Source organism: Mastomys coucha, unplaced genomic scaffold (genome assembly GCF_008632895.1).
Source record: "Mastomys coucha isolate ucsf_1 unplaced genomic scaffold, UCSF_Mcou_1 pScaffold4, whole genome shotgun sequence".
NCBI lineage: Eukaryota > Metazoa > Chordata > Mammalia > Rodentia > Muridae > Mastomys > Mastomys coucha.
Genome location: NW_022196910.1, coordinates 30,514,186 through 30,535,623, shown reverse-complemented (window position 1 = coordinate 30,535,623; position 21,438 = coordinate 30,514,186). Strand labels below are relative to the sequence as shown.

The 21,438-nt window shown below is 35.8% G+C and overlaps 1 protein-coding gene across 13 annotated transcripts in view; it reads left to right on the top strand.

Annotated features, from left to right (window-relative positions):
• The first annotated feature begins 82 nt into the window (after window positions 1-82).
• The window catches only part of Alx1 (ALX homeobox 1), a 29,088-nt gene continuing 7,732 nt past the window's right edge, over window positions 83-21,438 (top strand). For 8 of the 13 annotated variants that reach the window (XR_004112732.1, XR_004112731.1, XR_004112729.1 and 5 more), the window contains exons 1-5: window positions 83-184; window positions 469-738; window positions 3,622-3,926; window positions 6,737-6,865; window positions 18,430-18,746. Coding sequence is in view for 1 of the 13 variants with exons in the window: in XM_031349268.1 (XP_031205128.1) it covers window positions 513-738; window positions 3,622-3,926; window positions 6,737-6,865; window positions 18,430-18,750 (981 nt within the window). In the remaining 12 variants the exon portion in view is untranslated. Of the gene's footprint in view, window positions 185-210; window positions 739-3,621; window positions 3,927-6,736; window positions 6,866-18,429; window positions 19,776-21,438 lie in introns of those variants that run through there. The other 5 variants (XR_004112736.1, XR_004112735.1, XR_004112734.1 and 2 more) reach the window with 3 other exon arrangements.

Here is a 21,438-nt window from a genome sequence, read left to right as displayed (position 1 = left end):
GGGGATGGCCCGGGCAGGCCTCTGGGAGTGGAGGGTTGACCGCTCTGCGTTCTCACCAGGCTCCTCGGCAATGCCAGTCCACTGTTGAGGCGACTACGATTCTGGCTGTCCTTGTCTCTCCTTGGCATTTGTCTGAAATGGAACTGTCTGTCTGAACTAGGCCGGGGGACGCGCCCTACCCTGGGTAAGGAGGGAAGATGGGGGTGGGGTGGGGGAGGAGGGGGGCCCTGGGGTGGAGTTAGTCCCTGCCTATTTTCATATTCATTAGAACTGGGAGGTTGCCGGAGGAGCCCAGCTGAGTTTCAAGATATAAAAGCAACTTCGGGTGCCCCTTCTGCAGCCGGGAGGTATTAAGAGTCTGGGAGCTGGGCAGCTCCTGGCGTCGCGGGGCTCGCTTCCCCTTCCCTCCTCTCTGACCCTCCCTCCTCCCGCCCACTGCTCTCCCTCCTCCCTCCGCGCGCCCTCCAGCCTCCGCGCGTCTCGGAGAGCTCGCGGACAGCCTTTCCAGGATTATGGAGTTTCTGAGCGAGAAGTTTGCCCTGAAGAGCCCGCCAAGTAAAAACAGTGACTTTTACATGGGCACAGGAGGCGCGTTGGAGCACGTTATGGAGACGCTGGACAATGAGTCCTTTTACGGCAAAGCGACGGCTGGCAAATGCGTGCAGGCCTTCGGGCCGCTGCCGCGAGCCGAGCATCACGTGCGCCTGGACAGGACCTCGCCCTGTCAGGACAGCAGCGGTAAGTCACCAGCACCCCGGCTGGCCTCCAGTCCCCAATCCCATCCTTATCCCTATTCCCTGGCCACTTGGCCGGGGCTCCAGACTGAACCCCGGTCTCAGCCGTCCTTCCTCGAAGTGAGGTTCGGTGCGGGTCGAAGTAAAGAAATGTGGGAGGATGGCTGGGGACCGGACGCCGAACACTTTGGGACTCTTGCAACGGGCCAGGGTCCAGAGCTAAATCCTGTCTGATTCTATTTCGCTTTCGGACAGAATCCACAACTGGACTAGAAGGCTCTGACCAGAACCCCAGCGCAGGTTAACAGGGCTCTAAATAGGTCATAATTGAGTTAAAATACCGCGCCTCCGCTGTGAACCCGCCGGGATGCCGGGGCGCTAGGATGTGACATCCATCACTGGATGTCACAGTGGTCGGGAAAACCAAAATCTTTGAGCTCTTTTATGTGTGCATGTGTGGGAAGCTACGAAACTGTTTTTAGTGTCCTAGGAATGACGATATTTTTATTGTAAAGATGGTGTGTTTCTCTGTTGCTATATATTAGCTTGTGTGAACTTAAAGTTCCTGCCGAATTTCTTTACTTCTTTATTGCGTTTGTAATGAGCAAACGTACGTTTTGGTCAAACACCTAATCACTTTAGCTTTGGGCAAAGCATTCCGGATAAAACCCACTCACTTGCGGATTCTGCATTGTCTGGGTTTCTTCCCCCACATAAAATGTCACCTAACGAGCCTTTCGGAATGCTTCTGGACAGAATCTTCAACTCTGAATGCCAGACTATCTCTAAGTCAAAATGTTATCAAAACAAACCATCTATCTTTTTCTATCTTGTAACCCAGTGCAAACCCTATCATTTCACATCTCGACAGTTAAAACAGGTTTATGATTCTAAGAGGACTTTTCCTTATCATAGTGTATACGCCATCCTTAAGCTGTAAGGAGCGGGCGCTTTAAAACAACAAACGAATTAAGTGTGAAATATTTACAACAAGCCGCCGCCCCCTATTTTAATGGAGGTTCAAAAATCTGGCAAGACCTTTACACTTTCGGGAGCTCGTTTGCTCAATACTCTATACAGATTTTAAATGAATCACATTCTACTCGTTTTATTCAGTGCAGAGGATGACTTTTGACTTGTACGGTTAGAACAAAAGTGCATATAATAAATGACCGTTTTCAGTGGATTCAATAGTTTATTTAGAAAGACTGGGGCAACGAATGTTACATACAAGAACTTTTTGGCTTCCTGGCTTCTTTTCGGCGGTCGCAAGTGTTTTCGGCGCTCTTAGATGCGTGCCTGAAGTTATTTGAGCTGACAGGATTTTTACAAATGGTTTTGTAGTGGCCTGAGTTGACTGCTAGATAAACCCCACTGTGTTTTAAATTGTCGGGAAAAGGAAAAGAGAAATGGTGATTGGTTTGGCGTGCTTCATTAACTTTTAAATGTTCATCTCACTGATGGGAAGAATTTTAACAGGGAAGTATGGAATAAAATGAACACGGATGGTTAAGGGCTACGTTGGAGAAAAAGCTGGTCTTTCTCCAGACCTGCCCCCAGCGTCTTTGCGGCTTCCCCTCCCCCCTCTAATTGCCGCAGTTCCCGGTTTTAACTCTTGTCTGCGAAGACAAAACCTTATTGTTCGTCAGTCATAGCTCTCTTCATATTTATTTTAAAGCACATCTTCCTTTGCATAAAATCGATGTGCAGAATAAATTGTGTAGACAATAAAATTCAGTGTATTCGTGGGACACACAAAAAAGTTCTTCAAACAGTTAAGAGGAATCCCACCCCCCACCACACCCCCATCCTCTTTTAAAGAAGCAAATAATAGTACGGATTCGTCTTTGGAAATCACTGTTCTGGTGGGGCTGATTTTGTTTTCCTTACAAAACAACAACTACATCATCATCAACAACAACACAAATAAAGCCCAAACTGCCCTGTTTCCTTATGTTCACTGTATCTGTAAATTTTTCTGATGCAATACGTTTTTTTTTTTTTGTCATACTGCAAGCTTGAACTCCGATCTCAAGTAAATTATTAAAATTGAAATAACTCTCGACAGAATGCAAAGTGCCGTTTTAGATTTTACCTTTATTTTTGTATTTTTCATTTCTGAGTGCTCCTAGAGTAAACAGTATTTTTTTTTGTCCCAACTATACACTAGTCAAAAGGAAATATAAAGTATTCAAGGAATGTAGGTAGTTTTGAATGTAAAGAAATTTATTTAAATCTTATACCTTTCTATTAAAGGGTAATTTCAGAACTTGATAAGAATTTTAAAAAATTAGTAGATCTCCTACTGAAGAAAATTTAAATTCAGACACGAGTAACTCATTGAATTAAAAAGTGTAAAATGTAATGGAAATCATATCTCATTGCAATCTCTAGTCAGCTTAGTTTGTAAGATGTGGGAGATTTAAGATTGGGAGAGAGATACTATTTAAATTTGAAGTAATTTTTTTTTTCTGAAAACCAGAAGCTGTTTAATTTTGTCATGTGTAAAAAACTATATGCTATAATTTCTGTACATCCATATTTAAAAAGTCATGGATATTTAGATTTTTTGGGGGGGTCTGGAGCAAATTTTCACTTGACTATTTCAATTTGATTATAAATTATATGCATAAACAGTGCATTAGCCGTATAAAATAGATCTGTGGACTTTGGCAAGTCCTGAGTCCATCTACACGTTTAGAATTCCTTTTAAACCCGATTCACAGTGAATTAATAATGCACTGCACATCATGTGATGATAGAATTGACACTGGTAAAATAAATTATTAGCCTACCTATTTCCTGGGGCTCTAAATTACTTCACACTAATTGCTCCATCAAAGTGTGTTTCCCCACCCTGAACTGCTGTTTTCCTCCCTGAGTACAGTGAACTATGCGATCACCAAAGTAGAAGGACAACCTCTTCACACCGAGCTGAATCGAGCCATGGATAGCTGCAACAACCTCAGGATGTCTCCCGTGAAAGGGATGCCTGAGAAGAGCGAACTGGATGAACTCGGGGACAAATGTGACAGCAATGTATCCAGCAGCAAAAAGAGGAGACACAGAACTACCTTCACCAGTTTGCAGCTGGAGGAACTGGAGAAGGTCTTCCAAAAAACCCATTACCCGGATGTATATGTCAGAGAACAACTTGCCCTGAGAACGGAGCTCACGGAAGCCAGGGTCCAGGTAGGCACCAAAGGGCAGGGGCTTTTCAGGGAACGATAATGTTAGAATAATTCAATACTTGTATTTTGTCAAAAAATGAAGAAGCATTATCAGCTAAGACTTGTACCCAAGGAAAATTTGAGCAAATTGGCCAATTAAAATTTCTTTATACTTGCAAAAGTTTTGACCGCTTACGAAATATAGGGACAGGAGTTATTTCAGATGGTTAACAATGAAGTCATAAAAAAACAAAACAAAAACCAGAATTAGCATACCTGTGATTTCAAAATAAAACTTTAAACTTAGCTTCACTTAATACATAAATATATTAAATTTATTTTTGTTATATTTTCAACTATTGGGGTTTTATTATTTTTTTAGATTATATACCAGTTATTTGCAAATTATTTATATATTATCCCATAGATCTGTAACTTTATTTCAGTTTGAATTATTATAATGGAAATAAAATAAGAACACAGACTCTCAATAGTCAACATTGTATATGTATATATATGTATATATATATGTATATCATATGTTATTTTTACTAATAAAATTTAAGATACATAAAATGGCTCATTTAGAGTTTTTTAGGCCCAACCACTTCAGCAAATAATACTGCGTTTTAGTTTTAAAGATCTAGGTAATTATACATACTTTTTTCAGCATAAATAGTAATAGTGCAGTTTAAGTAATTTTGTGTATCTTCGGTTATATTTATAAACTGTTTAGTTAAATAACTATAGCTGAAGGTTCAATGAATCTAATTTCTTAAAAAATTCTTAAAAAAAAACTAAAAAGAAAAAAATCTAGATGAAATGTTGCATGCTTTCTCAGCAGTATTTTATTGTGCCTAGAGCTGATATTTTAAAATTACACTTTATTAGTTGTCAAGTAATAAGTACAAATTTGAAAGGCAGTAATAAATCAAAAGACAGGACTTTTTTTTTTTCATTTACTTTTATTGCTTTGCTTTAAGTGGGAAATCGTTAAATTTCCTCTTTCATACACTATTATGATCAAAAGATGAATAAATCGTGTTTTCTTTCCTTTTGTTAGTAGTTAGTTTGCTTGTATGACCCATTTGTCATCACTGACCACACATGGTGACTTGGGATGACAGACAGCAGGTTATGCTTGACTCTCCTGAAGCAAATGGGAAATCTATCACAGCTCAGTAAAATAATACTTAGAAGGCTCGCACTAAAGAAGAAGGCTAGAATTGTCTAGTATTAACACCAGGCCTGCATGTGTTTTTTGTCCCGTGTCTATTATTTAAATTAGTTATACTTGTAACCATAGAGAAATATGTTTACATGCAGATGGATCAGCTGCTCCCTCCATGTTTCCCCTTCAATGCAGATTCGTATCTGTTCGAGGACACGCAGAGAAACCAACCTGACCCATGTTAATGCAAGATGTTCTCTTTCATGCATTTTACAGGAGGGCAGAAACTCACACCCATTTTAAAAAGACATGATTTCCAGAATACTCTTTGTGCCTCTCTGTATCGAGTGTAGGAAAAATGTGTGTTCTGATGTTGATGGCTCCATCCCTGGAACCTGGGGCCAATATTTGATACTAGCAATTTAACTTGAGAATGACAATTAACAGGTAGTTTCTTAACATCTCGCTTTAATTTCAGAAAACTCTTTAGAGAATATTATTAAAATTGTTGCCTATGTGTAGGCCATGAACTGTACATTAATAAGCAGCAAAAGTTGTGATGGTATAAAATATACAAAATTGGGATTTATTATTGAAAATGTACCCACAAACTTCAAGTAAAGTTTAATGAAAAGATTTCTGCAATCTGTATTTATTTACTCTTGATTTCCGTCTGCATAGAGTTATGTAAGAGGAATGAGCACGCTCTGGATGCTGCCCAGGTGGGGCTTCCTCGAAACTATCAATGCTTCCATGTTAAATATAATTATCTGTTTCTCCTTTTAAAACACTGCAATATTATAATGAAAAAAAATTCAGGAGCAAACAAGGATTAAGAATCCCCCTTCAGGATATAGTCTTTTTGGACCAGTATTTCTGAGATAGAATTAGAGAAATCACAAAAGAAAGCTTAATGACCACACATGGAGGCATACTGACTGAGGCATTCATGACACTGGGTGCCATCTGTCACTTATTTTACTATTTACAAGTGATTTTTAACTGTATGTAATAACTATAGTTATGTGTTTTAAAATCCCAGTTTAACTTGAAGTAGAAGGTACAAGTCTTACGATAGATATATAATCTTAATCTGCTATTTCTAAGGAATCAAGGTACTATGGCTGCCAGCGATTTTTAGATAAAACACCAATTTTTAATTTTTATAGGATTATTTAAGTTTAAATATGTCTCAGAAGAGTCTTCGGCTTATTAGACCTTTTAAAGATAATTTGTGGATAGACAGAGTTAATTGAGTTATGAATTGGCTGGAAGAGAGCATGGTACCACATTGTCTCTCTGGCTCGTTGCACCCACCTAGAGGATGAGTAACCATGACAACAGGATAATCACATTTACAAATTTCCCATTTTAGTTTTTACTTCCCACAAATGAATACACAGACATTTATGAAAACACACACACACATCTACATATGAATTGTCTGAAGGCCAGTTCTTTGTATAAAGTTATGTTGCCTCACAGACAAGAGAAAATAAAGCACATGGACCCAGTTTGGATGTATAGAAATTCATTTTTCTTTTCGTTGTTAATTTTTATTCACTCTGTTTTCCTTTCTGACTTGAAAATTTGAATGTCAAGTTTGCTCGATGTAGTGTTCTTCATCTAAAATTATGCTCTTTTGAAAAAATATACACCAGGTTTGGTTTCAAAATCGAAGGGCCAAGTGGAGAAAAAGAGAACGTTACGGCCAAATACAGCAAGCAAAAAGCCATTTCGCTGCCACCTATGACATATCAGTTTTACCAAGGACTGACAGCTACCCACAGGTATGGTCGATGACACAGAATGCTCAGTGGGTGTGGCTTGATTCAAAGAGAGAGCTTAGGGTTTATTACACCAACTACAATAGTAAGGAGTAAAAAAAAAAATGTAGTCTCCAGAAAACTTTTTCCATGTTTAACAATTTTTTTTTTATTTACTAAATGATTTATTTATTTATTTTTATTATTTTTCTTTCAGAGTCAGTTACTGAAAAATATTTCATGGTCTGTGCCTTTGGGGTTTGCTATACATTGCAATAAAAAGAAAAAGAAAGGAAAAAGAAAAAAAAAGGCATTTAATGACATGCCTTATTTTTTTTGTGTATTTTAAGCATTCAGGCTAATTTTCTTCATTAATTTAAAACAATATGTTGCCTGTCATAAAAGTTGTGGCCATAGTTCCATATAACATGCAAACTACTGATGTTAAATGTGACCTTTAAATGCTTAACTCTACTTCAAAAGTTTATTCATTTGCCAACCTTTTTTTTTTCGCATTTGATATCACTCATTCTTTAAAGAACATATTTAATATTATATAGTCTTACAGACAAATTTTTAAAATTAAGGTAAGAAATATTTTTCATCTTTAAACGTATTGATATTTCATTTTTTCACTGTTTTCTTTTTAACTAATAATGTTTTCTTCATTTTTATATTTTGTGATACTTGTGCATGAGTTTTATTGTCTTAAAAATTCTGTCCTACTGCATTTTCTTGATATGGAATAATGGTGCTACAGCTGCATTGTTGATGCTTAATCAGGGGCGTGGGAGTCGTCTGGGGCAATCTGGGCACTGCTTTACTCCTTCCTACTCACTGTTACATGCTTCATAAGACACTGCTGTAGAAACACAGGTGAAATGTGTTCCCAATGGTTCAGTAACAAGATCATCTTGGCTCCAATTGTGAGAATAGCCGTTCAGTTCAACTGTAAATTCACACCCTCTTTGTAAGTTCAGCCATTGAATGATGTTCTTTCCTAGTATTCTTTCGTCTTTAAAATTCCTTTTAAAAACGATTTGAGGAACGATTTGCTTGCATATAGTTGCTTAAATTTATTGCGCAATTTTATATATTAAAAAAAGATTGTTGGACAGTACCAAGTTCAGCTCCTTCCTTTTAAAACTTAGAATAAAACAAGCCTAGTTACGTTAAGGAATTGGCTCATGGACACATCGATGGTGTCTTACAGGGCAGGCAATAACCAACTGCTGCGGCTCAGCCTTTCCCCCAGAAGGTTTCCAGAGGCCAGTATTTTGGAAATGATTTGAATCATTGCCACATGCTTCCATTTGTATATCTTGTGTACTTACCTTATTTCTATCTGGTTAAATGCATGGCTGTCTTTTGCCTTCTTATGGTCACAAAGCTAGTGAAATTTTATTCACCTCATATGTTTGGGTCACTTAGTTGAATTCAAAACAAAATATTATGAATATGTTTCTCCTCTGAATTGACAGGGTCATGGGAATTGAAACTGTCACACCTTACAGCTTTTGTTACTACAGGACCCTTATGTACTGTGCAGGCTGTGGCCAAAGTTGCATACTAACGTATTTATCTGAAACGATAGTCTTATGTAATGGGCATCAATTTTCTCCATTTCTCACATTAAGGAAATGAGGCACAGGAATAGGAGGTATACAATTACTCTCATTTGTGATGAAACCCAGATTTCACCCATGTTGATTTTGCCTAGCTTTCAACAAGTTCTTTTTGAAAACATCATTTAAATATTTATTAGAATTTCAGATATGAATACTATACTCATATCACTTCACCCCCGCCTCCTCCTCCAATTCCTCCCAATACCCACACTCACTCTCAAATACACAATGTGTTCTTCTTCAGTTATTATTGTTGCATTTACATGTGTGTGTGCATGCGCACACGCGTGCACACACACACACACACATGACCCTGCTGAAAGCATTTTGTTTTGCTTCTGTATATTGTGGTTTAAGAATGACCCTAACTCATACAATACACTGTCTTTCCAAGTGAACAGATTTCACTTTGCATTATCAGAAACACAATTATAAAAGAGCCTATGCAATGAGCTCCATTATTAGAATCTACAGTTTATTTCAAGGGAGCAGGGAGTGTACACCAAGCCAATAAAATAACGGACAAGTGAGACTATGTTTACATCCTTTTGAAGCTACTGACTGCAGACTTTAGAAGGGAAAGACATCAAATTGTGAACTGTTTTCTAGTAGAATTTAAGCAGTTGTACTTAGTAAGTTTCCTGCATCATCTTCTTGACTAAAATCCCTCATTTGAAATATTGTCGATTGTCTTCATCCCTTTGCCTTGAATCACTGTTTTTATTTTCTATTTTGTGTTCCTTGCTGTTGGTTACCTTATTTATTGTTGGCTCCTCTTTCTTATTTGCTATTTTGTAAAACATTTTGAATAGGGTCTGGCACTAATTAGGATCCTTGTGAGGGCCTACAACACTGACTAACCATCTCCTTTAGCAGCATCATTTTGCCATTGACTTGCTTCATCTTAAGGTTTTGAGCATCAGTTAACACAATATGGTAGCCACATAGCTAAGACAGGAAGAGGACATGGTTTGTCTAGGAGGATATTGGGGAGTTATTTTTTTCACTTCCATAAACTATGGCAATTTTATAATTTCTTTTAAATCTCAAGCATTTGAACATTTGAATGAAGTGGCTATGCTAAAGTATGGGAATACAGAGTAATTGTGCTGAGTTTATTTTGACAGTGAAATTGATGAATGCCTATAAAATTAACACTGTAACAAAATTTCATACTATTCTATACTAGTGATTTTTAAATTTCTTTTTGGTCAGGAATTCTGAAATCAAGCTACAGGCTGGCAAAAGCCAGGGAAGAATTCTCCTTCAACTTAAAAGTATAGCGTAGACTGTTTTTAGTTTCTTTGAAAAAAAAAAATTATGTCAAGATCGGGTCCTCCAAGCTTCAGCCTAAAGGAAATGTTTTCTATCATACAGCCTGAAAATAGAAACATAGTGGGAGAAATGGGCACTGAAATAGCATCCTACAACTCAGCGCAATAAGACATTGAATTTGGTACTGTTACTAATTACAGCGGGAAGAAAAGTATTAACTACAGAAAAGTTGGAAACTGGAAAATGTCGGAGGCAGGGCAAAAAGAAAGAATTAACAATTTGGCAGGGAAGCAAAAGCATACACAGAAATACAAGAAAAGCAGAAAAGGTTTAAAAATACAGTTTTTGAAGTATGGACAATCACTATACCTAGGAGAGAGATGTCTATAGTGAACATAAACAGTAATTAATGCCGGGAGCATGTTTTAAATTCATGTTTCATCTGGCTTTCATTACTTTGCAGTAGTAATTTCACTCTAGAAATATCAGTAAATGTGAACAACCCAGGTGTTATTTAAACCCAGTTATTATATTTCTTCCTTATTGCCACAGATCCACTTGAGTTCACATTCTGAGTTCACAGCCAGCCTGGTCTACAAAGTGAGTTCCAGGACAGTCAGGGCTATACAGAGAAACCCTGTCTCAAAAACAAAACAAAACAAAACAAAACAAAACAAAAACCAAAAAAACAAAAACAACAACAAAATAAAACCAACCAAGCAGCTAATCACTCCATATACATTAAAGCTAGGCATGATGGTACACACCTCTAGTCCAACATTCAGGAGGCAGAGATCATCTGCTGGAGCTCACACTCAGTAAGAACATGAGATTGATTCCCAAGCACCAGGTCTGCAGACTCACAACTCCAGTCATTTGGGTACCTGTGCCCATGTGCACAAGTTTACAGGCACGCACACACACACACACACACACACACACACACACACACACACACACCTCATATAGTTAAAAACAAAACAAATCTTTTCTCCTAAAAATCCTTAGCTTTGGCCAACCATATCGGGTGCCATTTGGCAACATTTTGATCCAGCTATATTATTTGATGCTCAGGACATGACTATTCTAATACAGTTCATTGTTTGTGTGAATTCTGTTTGTCTATGAGAATTCCCTTCCCCACCCATGCAATATTTGGTCCTTGGCCTTCTTAAGTCCTCCCGCTATTAGAACCCTCTCAGAGACAGTTGAAGTATGTGGTATGCCAGATCTTTATACTGTTTGCAATGTAGTCTTTAAAAAATATGACCTTTTTTCCAATCACCTCTGTATCACAGTGATAGTAAACAAATTATTAAATAGTAAACCGATGTAAATGAGAGTACTGATTTACTTCAATATTTTTTACTATTAAACCAAAAATAAATATCAGTAAAAGAGAAGGTTTCTGTAGTCTCTTTCAGATGAAATCCTTTCAGTTTAAGCAATGACCCCTCCCCAGTTTCCTTCTCTAACAGACTGGATTTTCATCATTTTACCATATTGGTATTTTTAATGTTCTTTATATTTTGTGAACAAATTCATGTTATTCACTGCTTTAGGCGTGAGGGATGTGAATGATTTGGACTAAATCCTCTGCTTTGTAGGCAGTTACAAGCTAGGTTATGTGTATATTAAGTTACACACACACCTCTGCACAGAAACAAGACTCAACTAACTGGAGACTTAAGTGGTTTTAGACTTGGATTTAAAAAGTAAGCATGAACCTATCAACACTAGATACTCATTTATTTATAATTAAGAAATTTAAAGTATTTAAAATAATATTTGAAGGAGATATTTTCTGTTCAGGTGTAAATATTTTCTACCAACTTTTATCCCTACAAAGATTGCTATTTTCACACTGTCAGGCACCATTTGGACCACAAGGATATTTACTAGCTAGGTGATTTTGGTAATCTTGAGTCTTTATTTGCAAACTTAGAAGTATTTCAGAGGTTAACGCAGAACATACTAGTACCACAACTGATAATGGCTTTTTCTGAGGGCTAAATTGATTTCCAAATATAAAATCCCTTGCTTACATGATTTCTTTGGAGCTTAGTTCTGGGATGTGAGGGAATCTTAGGGTTAACATAATGTTTTGCATTCAAACTCTGACTTTACCACTTAATCACTTTCAGATTTTTGGCAAGTGAATTAACTTCTAGGAACATCTCTCCTCACTTAGGATATGAGAATAAAAGTTCAGATGACATTTGTGAGTGCTGAACAAAATAGTTTATGCAAAGTCCTCAGGACAATGGCTTGCACACAACAAGCTCTCAGTAAGTGGCTGTGATCCTTATAGCCTCTAGTAACTAATAGTTATTTTTTAAGTATGTACTTGTCCTTTTAAAACTGTACCATTTAATTTCATCCAGTGAGATAAAATTACTAATTAAGAGCTTAAGGAAAAATGGCATTAACACTTTTCAGGTTAAACTAAAACAACTAAATAATGGTTGCTTTAGAAGTTTGGATACATAAGAGTGAATAACTTTACTTCACAAAAGCTTTCTCAGGAAGAAAATGTTTTCACAAAAGGCTTCAGTAAAAGGTTTGAAGTCATCATTGTTTTGTCTTATTTGTACTACCTAAAATATAAATGAGTCTTGTGGAGAGAGGAGAGACGTCAGTAAGTCCATTTTACCAAATGCACATGTAATCACTTTATCATGTATTTCATTCCTTTTTAGAACTTTTTAAGTAGGTGAACCAATATCTTTGAAGTAATTAATCATAAAATTATATTTAGTATATTGGGTAATGAATATCCTTACTATATAAAATAACTCTTGTATGGTCAGTCATGTAATGTTACAGCAAGAACAGAAACCATAGTGCCATTAGGTCAACAAATCATGTTGATAGTATTGATTTGCAAATGTCAAATTGTAATTAAATGTGGATTCATGGCCTTTCTTCAATGCTTATAATATTAGGTGTGCACTGTTATAATACTGGATTTAATTATTTTTTCATAACTTTTATACCTTAAAAAGAAAAAAAACAGTTGAATAGATTACAAGAATACATAAAAAATGAAAGGAAATATTAAACTTATTAGCATATATAGCAAATATATTAAAAACAAATCATATATATGTATATATATGTTTATACATATGATCTCTTAAAAGAATAGAGAAGAGTCCTATAGGAAATAAAGTTTGGTTTGTCTACCAGAACAGATGGATTAAAACCTGAATTTTATTTTCATTACTATGAGAATTTTTGCCTAACTTCTTATTGAAATTTTTACCTGTATCATATTTAACTTAGTTAGTGTATCTGTTTTTTGACATGGTGTCTCATTATGCTGCCCTGGTGGGTCTAATGATATTTTTATTCCTCGTGTTATTATAGATTTCTAAAAACAAAATCAAGTTATTTAAAAAAAATCTCAAAATGAAATTCTAAGTATATCTTTAGTACTGTGTGTGTGTGTGTGTGTGTGGGTGTGTATAAGCATGAAAATAAGTAAAGAAATAGATGCTATCATGCATTTGAGAGAAATCAAGGGCTGATACATAGGAATTGTTAGGGGAAGGAAAAGGAAGAAGAAAAATGATGGCCTTTTGGTTTTTTTGTTTGTTTTTTAATCTCAAAAACTAATTAAAAATAATATAGAATAAATTTCAGCTCAAAATTAAATAAAATTACCAGATATGGTGGGCCATGCTTTTAATATAAACACTCATGAGGCAGAGGCAGAGAGGCAGAGAGAGAGAGACAGAGAAAGAGGCAGAGAGAGAGGCAGAGAGGGAGAGAGGGAGAGAGGCAGAGAGGCAGAGAGGCAGAGAGGGACAGAGGTAGAGGCAGAAGCAGAGGCAGAGAAAGGCAGGTACATCTTTGTGAATTGGCCAGCTTCAGTCTACAGAAGAACTTCCAGGCCAGCCAAGGCTGAAAAGCAGGACCCTGTCTTAAAACAAAACAAAACAAAACAAAACAAACAACACAAAACATTGGCAACAACAAAACAACAACAATAAGAATAAAACTAATAACTTTGCTCAGGTTTGAATGAATATATCCAAGACTAATATATGACTCCAAAGGAGAATAGATATGATTAAAAATATTCTATGAAAATTAAAGCATTTGTTTTATATTATAGATTTTGTGCATAAGGAAGACTTTATGGACCATTGATCATTTTTCTTTTTCCAGGTAATTGGAAATTTAATAAAAAAATGTTAATGAAAACAAATCAGTTTGGATCAGACTGTCATGCACACTTGGAAATCTGTGAAGAAACAGTGCTAGAGTCTGACAAATGTACTATATGAACATAGTTGCTCCATAAAAGTTAAATCACAAAGATTACATCTTATACACACACACACACACACACACACACACACAAACACACAGGCACGTGTGCACACATAGAGACAACTCTCTTCTCATGCTTTCAATATCTTGAAGCAAAATGAGTGTAATTAGTTTCTTCTTACAAAGAATCAAGCTAAACACCTTTCTTCATAATTCTAAATACATGAGATAAGTGTTAGGCTTGCCATTGACAAAGAAGCAATGCACACTTTAATAGTGCTGTCATATGCCTACATAAAAAGAGGGCTTGCCTGAACTGCAGCAGATTTAGCTGTTTCATCACATACTGTCTTTGAGCATTAATCTAATAAAAATCGGTGATTTCTGGCAATGATAACACCTGCACAGATCCTACTGTGGTTATATCATATCTATTCTAAAATAAACCCATTCTACAATGGGTGGGTATTGATTACAGTGAAAGTGACTGACAATTCAAGGTCTGTAGGAACACAATCAATGAGGCAGTCTAACATCATGCCATTTGAGAAAGGTTTGAAAGGACTAGAGCTGATTACCTGAGAGGAAGAGGGAGAGTGGGAAGGGGAGGGAGAGGGAGAGGGAGAGGGAGAGAGAGAGAGAGGGAGAGAAGGAGAAGTAGGAGTAGGAGAAGGAGGAGAGAGAAGGAGGAAGAGGCAGAGGAGGAAGAGTAGGAGGAGAAGGAGGAGGAAGAGGAGAAGGAGGAGGAAGAGGAGTATAAGGAGGAGGAATATAAGGAGGAGGAGGAGGAGGAGGAGGAGGAGGAGGAGGAGAAGAAGAAGAAGAAGAAGAAGAAGAAGAAGAAGAAGAAGAAGAAGAAGAAGAAGAAGAAGAAGAAGAAGAAGAAGAAGAAGAAGAAGAGAAGGAAGGAAGAAAGGAAGGAAGGAAGGAAGGAAGAAAAGAAAGAAAGAAAGAGAGAGAGAGAGAAAGAAAGAGAGAGAGAGAGAAAGAAAGAAAGAAAGAAAAGACAGACATGGGAATTTTGTCACAGTTGCCAAATGACAGGTTAGGCTTTTCATGTGTAAGAAAATAATAATTAGTCTGTCATTTTATGGAAGATAAATGGAAGAATGGAATTCTTAAACCGGAGAGCTGATGTTCACAGGAAATGAATAAAATTGAAGCTGATGAGAGTATAATTACATTTAGAAGTGGGACTCCAGAAGTGTTTCCTCACTTCAGTTGATTTTTAAAATAACACTGTATATTATCACTATCATTTTAATATAGATCACATGAGGTGAATCCATACACTTAAACAGTAAGTATCTTTAAAGTGCATCTGTGATACAAAATGGGCTTGGATAACAAAGCCCTGTATGTAAATATATATAACAATGTACAGGAATATGAATATGATTTTTGTCATGATTATACTTGTGGTGATTGAGATTTAAAGCCATAAACACAATTAAATATATTAACTCAACTAGTTCTCATTTTTAAAATTATACCTGAAAAATAGATTTACTTAAGTCTCACATTCTTAGTAGCTTTATAATCATTCAATACATTTTAAGAATTTCTTTAGATTTCTTTGGGTTAGATTTAACCTTACTGATTATTTAATCTTGGGTAAAAGTTTTAGGTCTCTGTTTTTATAGACTTACCTTCTACAAAGGACAGATAGTAAAACAACCATGTATTTGTGTGTTAAAATAAAAGTGTTCATAGTTTATGCCACAGTCGGCAGTTTACAGACTCCTATTAACTGTCAAACACTAGGTACTGGATATTCTTATTAAATATATAAATGTTCAGAGGGAACACTTTAGAGAAAATAAAATCACACTTTCCTGGGATATATAATATTATGATTTTCACCTGAAGTTTTGCTAAAGAAAACTATTAGACCCCTGAAGCTATATTTTTTAAATAAAAGCCAAACTTGGGGTAGGACTGAGAAGGGATAGATAGTATAGCAAGAGAAAGTATTAGGAAAAGTTTCTCAGAGTTCTTTTAATGTAATCAGGATACGTCTCTGAGCATGCAACCAAACATCATAATATATCTCAAAAGCCACAGTAATGTGTCTGAAAAAGGAAGGAAATTGTAAAATCTTCAAAATATTTGTATATCCAAATTAAAATATTGCTATGAGTAATTTTCTTTATCAATTTGGTCTGCTCAGAAAATATCCTTATGTATCAGAAATCATTTTTCTATCACAAATAATATAGTGATATACTAGATCAGATCCAGATAAGTTTATGATAAAATAAAATCATTTACCCTTTAATTTTTCACTATAATAGATTTCAGATTTCATTTTTAGATTTACAAGTAGACAAGTGCTAATTCTTTTCAGAATAAGTATTTTTTTTATTTAACTTTATGGATCATTTCTTTGCCCATAAGCCCTTTCATTTAGCTGTTACCTGTCTGGAAACATATTTCTATTCATGTGCAATATAATAGATCACTATAATAAGTTTTAGTGACATTATGAATTAGGAAATACCTTAAGAAGAGAAGCAAATAAATGTTCCCTATCATTATTCATTTTTAAACATGCAAACAAATTTACTTTCCTTTTTCAGACACGTTACTGTGGCTTTTGAGATGTTTTAAGATGTTTGATTGAATGTTGAGAAAAGTATCCACATTACATTGGAAGAGCTAGTTCAATGGAGTAATGACATTAAGAGCCCTCTTGTTGGTTTGAGATATATAACCCAGCAATCATTTTGGCCAATGTAAAATGTATGCAGAGGAGTAAGTCAAAAGTAAAACAAGACATCCTACAGCGGTTTAAGAATTAATCAAGTATGCAAATAATTACATATATCTAGATATTTTTACACTGGTCCAATCTGTGAATTGACATTTATAGTTACATAAAGATACACACAAGTTCAAAAAAAAATAAATGTCTTTATATAGGGAACTAATTTTAGAACAATACAGAAGTATTATTTTGTTATAAATGCAAATTCCCCCAACAGTGTTAAAAATAGGTTAAATAGTTTATATATTCTTTCCTGTTTTGGAAACAGGAATACCAACCTGTTTTGAGACACAAAGTAATGTCTCTATCAGTGTAAGCTAGATTTATGAAGACAATGTTCTATTATTAATAGACATAGGCTGTCACAGAGTATTACTTAACCTGGGTTTTGTAAGAATACATCAGAGGCTATATGCAGAAGCCTGGAATATGCAAATTACAAGGCATCCATATGTGTCCAAACCATTGATGATTCCACTTTTTATCATGACTTAGAAAAAGAAAGCCAGATGTGGTGATGATATGTAGTGGTGCTACGTTTAGTTTAAAAGTACAGATTGTCAATGCAATGTGCCTGGAGTGGTGACAAATTCTCATAGTCCCAGTACTCAGTTGGCTGATGCAGAAGGATTGGAAACTCAAATGTTTCCTGGGGTAACGTTCTCATGATATTCTATGTGTATCCCAGTAATTCCTATGGTCTGTTATTATTACTATTATTGTTGTTGTTGTTGTTTTCTTAGTTTACCTCTTATAGTTGAAATACTTTTATTTAAAATTCAAATTTAAAATTCTTCTTAGTATCCCTTTTACATGTTACTAACTTTGAAAAATTTGTGCTTGATAATATTATCATATGTCATTATTTTCTCTAGAGATTTAGTAATAGGGATGTTGAATGGTATATGTTATATTCTGTAGCACAATAATTAAGCTCAATGACCCTTCTTAACATTTGCAGTTTTCATCTGTCCTTCCATTATTTGGTGATGGTTAATGCTTTATTCTTATAGATTTGTTTTAAATTTCACATGTCTGTTTTGAATTTCATATACCTTATATACATAGCAGAATGAATGTTTCAGACTCTCATGAATTTATTGAAGGATAGATATAGGACATAGGAATCAATGAGAGGGAAGATACTTTCTGAATGATTTCAATTAAAAATACTTCAGACAAAACTGCCTGAATTTGGTCAGTAATAGTTTCCAACAAAAACCTTCTGTGCTGAATCCTGCTTCAGAACTGAAAAAAGAAAATCACAATTGTATCACCCTGTCTAGAAAGATGAATATTATCTTAAAACTTAGTAGAAGCCATGGATCATGACTTAATATCCTATATGCATCTTAAAATCATGGCTATAAATAGAACATCTAAGAAATTTTCCTCTGTTGAGAATATTTTCTGTGGTTAGGTATGTGAGCTATGATGATATATTATAGTAAAAAACAATAATAACTTCTCAATACTTTTTGTTGTTGCTATTATTATTGCTTTGAGTCCTTAGAAAGAAATGACGAGCCTCCTCCTAGGAACAAATAATGACTAACTAACCAACTTTGGAAATGTAAGGAAAGTAAGAGTGTGAAAGTGGGAATGTGTGAGTGTAATCTTTGTTGTTTTATATATTCCAGATCCAGAACAATTTGTGGGCAGGAAATGCTAGCGGTGGTTCTGTGGTTACGTCATGCATGCTACCACGTGACGCATCCTCCTGCATGACACCTTATTCTCACTCGCCTCGGACAGATTCCAGTTACACAGGGTTTTCAAACCACCAGAATCAGTTCAGCCACGTGCCCCTCAACAATTTTTTCACTGACTCTCTTCTCACTGGAGCTACCAACGGACACGCATTTGAAACAAAGCCAGAGTTTGAAAGGAGGTCTTCCAGCATCGCTGTTCTGAGAATGAAGGCAAAGGAGCACACCGCCAATATTTCATGGGCCATGTAACATACAGTACTCTTTTATTTTTCTTTTCATAGCAAAGTAAAACATTCTTATTTCTCATATTTAAAGGATACCACAATAAGCTGCTGTGTGTGGAAGGGCTAAAGGTCAAGATATACGGTGAGACCAGCTTACATGAATAGTTGTTATTATTTAACATTTAAATCTAAGAACGGATCCCTGAACGGACTAAATAGGTTTACCATGCACCAGCCTCCACAGACTGTGTTTTAGTAGTAAGTTTTTTTTTTTGTCCTATTGTACAAATCAATGAAATATGGTCATGCAACTTCTTAAAGGAATAAATGTATTAAACAAATCCTTCTGTGATAGATTGATTTATGCTAGTTCTGTATAACAAGAAATCCCTTGTAAAATGATACCTGATAAACGAGGAAACACCCCGGGGAAAAAGGCAGTATTGATCCAGGGGGCTTTGAGAGCTAATGCCATTTCCAATTCTTTGGCTCCAAGACACAATGGTCATACACACTGTTGCAGAAAGATTCTTTTCTTTTAACCTTTCAATGTTTTGGTGAATTTCCACTCCGTTAGAGAAAAAAAAAATCTGAACTGCTCTGTATTTGCATGAAATATCTGGGCACCGTTTCTTGCAACCATGTGGTTAAAGGTGACAACTGAAGTATTCAGGTTATGATTTAAAGTCTAGTCAACTGGACAGGTTTTATAAATGCAACTTTAAAGTGAAGAGGCCAGCATGAAGACTACAATTTAGTGAATAAAACCAAGAAATCATTAGTAAACATGCTGTTGCTTTATACTAAAATCATGTTGATTGAATTGCACACACACATTTTTAGCAAATAAAGGGTAACTTTTCAATTAAAGGAGTAACAGATTGGAATTTATGTTTGTTTTGTGGGTCTATGCATGCTCAAATGCATGCCCGTTTGCCCTTGACACACTGTGCCTTAAGCATTTTTGCTACTGTGCTTTCCATAGAGAATTAAGATGTCAGGAGGTTTTCCAGAATTTCTTGTTAAAAATAAAAAAGAAGAAGACAAATACATTGCATCTGGAAAATGGCTAACTGCTTTGATTTACTTCTCCTCCCTTCCCCCTGTCACATTCCAAGCTTTTTCAGATGAGTGAAATGTCAGCCCCCCTTGAATGATTCCTAAGTTCATAAAGGCAAAGTCAATTAATTGAAGCGCATATGATCCATGGCTCAGATCAACTCTTTGTACTCTGTTAGGATCTTCATGTGGTTCCTGTGAACCTTAGCAATCGCCCGGGAAGGCCTAATGGGTAAAGAATAGGAGTAGGTGAATTTTGAAAATTAAAGTTGATATGAAAGTATTTTTACCCACTAAGTGTCTTTTGTGAGTGGGAAAATATTTATAGCAATTAGACAGCTTCCATAATAAAAGTTTTAATCAGGCAGATGATGGAGATGAGCAAAGTCCTAAACAAACATTCCTTGGCTTCCTCAGGACTCCATTCTTTATGGCTTTTCTGCTTCCCCTTTTTAGTTTTGCTCCCAAGAAAAACTTGTTCAACTTTGGCCCAGAGAATGATGCTCAGATGCAGGAGTTTTTGTTAAAGGGTTGCTAAAGCAGCTGGGAAATATCTTTCATACTTTAGAAGAGAATGACTTTCTTATTCCTGGGGTTCATATCAATTGGTGAACTAAAATTTAAAACTAGGAACTAAAAGTTTCATTGTTAAAAGCTTCACCAGTTAGCATTGCTCATTTTTTTTCTTCTCTCATAATTTTGATGTTAGAGCCTTTGGGCTGATGCCATATTTGTATATAATGTTATTTTTCTTTTCATATACATGTATACTATATATGCACATATATAAGATATATATGAAAATACACTTATGAAAAGCAAAAGCCACGAGGTGTGAGTTTCACACCAGTTATTAGTTTTTCTTCTTGACCTTTTTTTCTTAATATTACATTGAACAATTATGCTGGAATTTTGGGAGGTCTGTTTTTATTTATTAATTCAAAAAAATAACTTCATAAGTGATGTTTTACAATTGCTATTCTGGATAAACATAGTGTCACCTGTTATGTATAAAGAATCTGAAGTTGCATTTGGAATAATGAAGTATATGGTAGACTGATGGTTTCTGTCCTTCATGAATTCAGTTGTCCTGGACAAATGCCTAATGCATATGCTACCAACCTAGATGTGCATTGTATCAGAGGAGCAAGAATTACATAGTGTCAATAAGATAACACACTTTCCTTTTGGCTGAAATTTTATTGTGTATTTTGGTTGGCACAATATGCAAAAATGCAAAAATAAGCTTTGGAAGTGAAAGGTGAAGAAAAAGTTTAAGCAAAAAGAAAGACATTTCCTGGAATTTTGTTCGATCCCATCCTCCCTCCCTCCCTCCCTCCATCCCTCCCTCCCTTCTTCCCTCCCTCCCTCTTTTTCTCCCCTCTCTCCATCTCTCCCTCCCACTGTGCCCCTCCCTCTTCTTTGCATCCTCCTCCCCCTCTCTCTCTCCTCCTCATCTCTCTCTGCTGATCTGAAATTAAAGTTTCATCTACTAGATTTGATATTTTATATGCAATTATTGAACTCATGTACTTAGATAATGAAGGTGGAAATATTGCACTAATTATTTACAGTATGAGTGTTTAAAATTATCATAGTTTTTTATCTCTCAGACTTTTGTTCCTGCAACTTAAGTTTTTAAATATATATATAT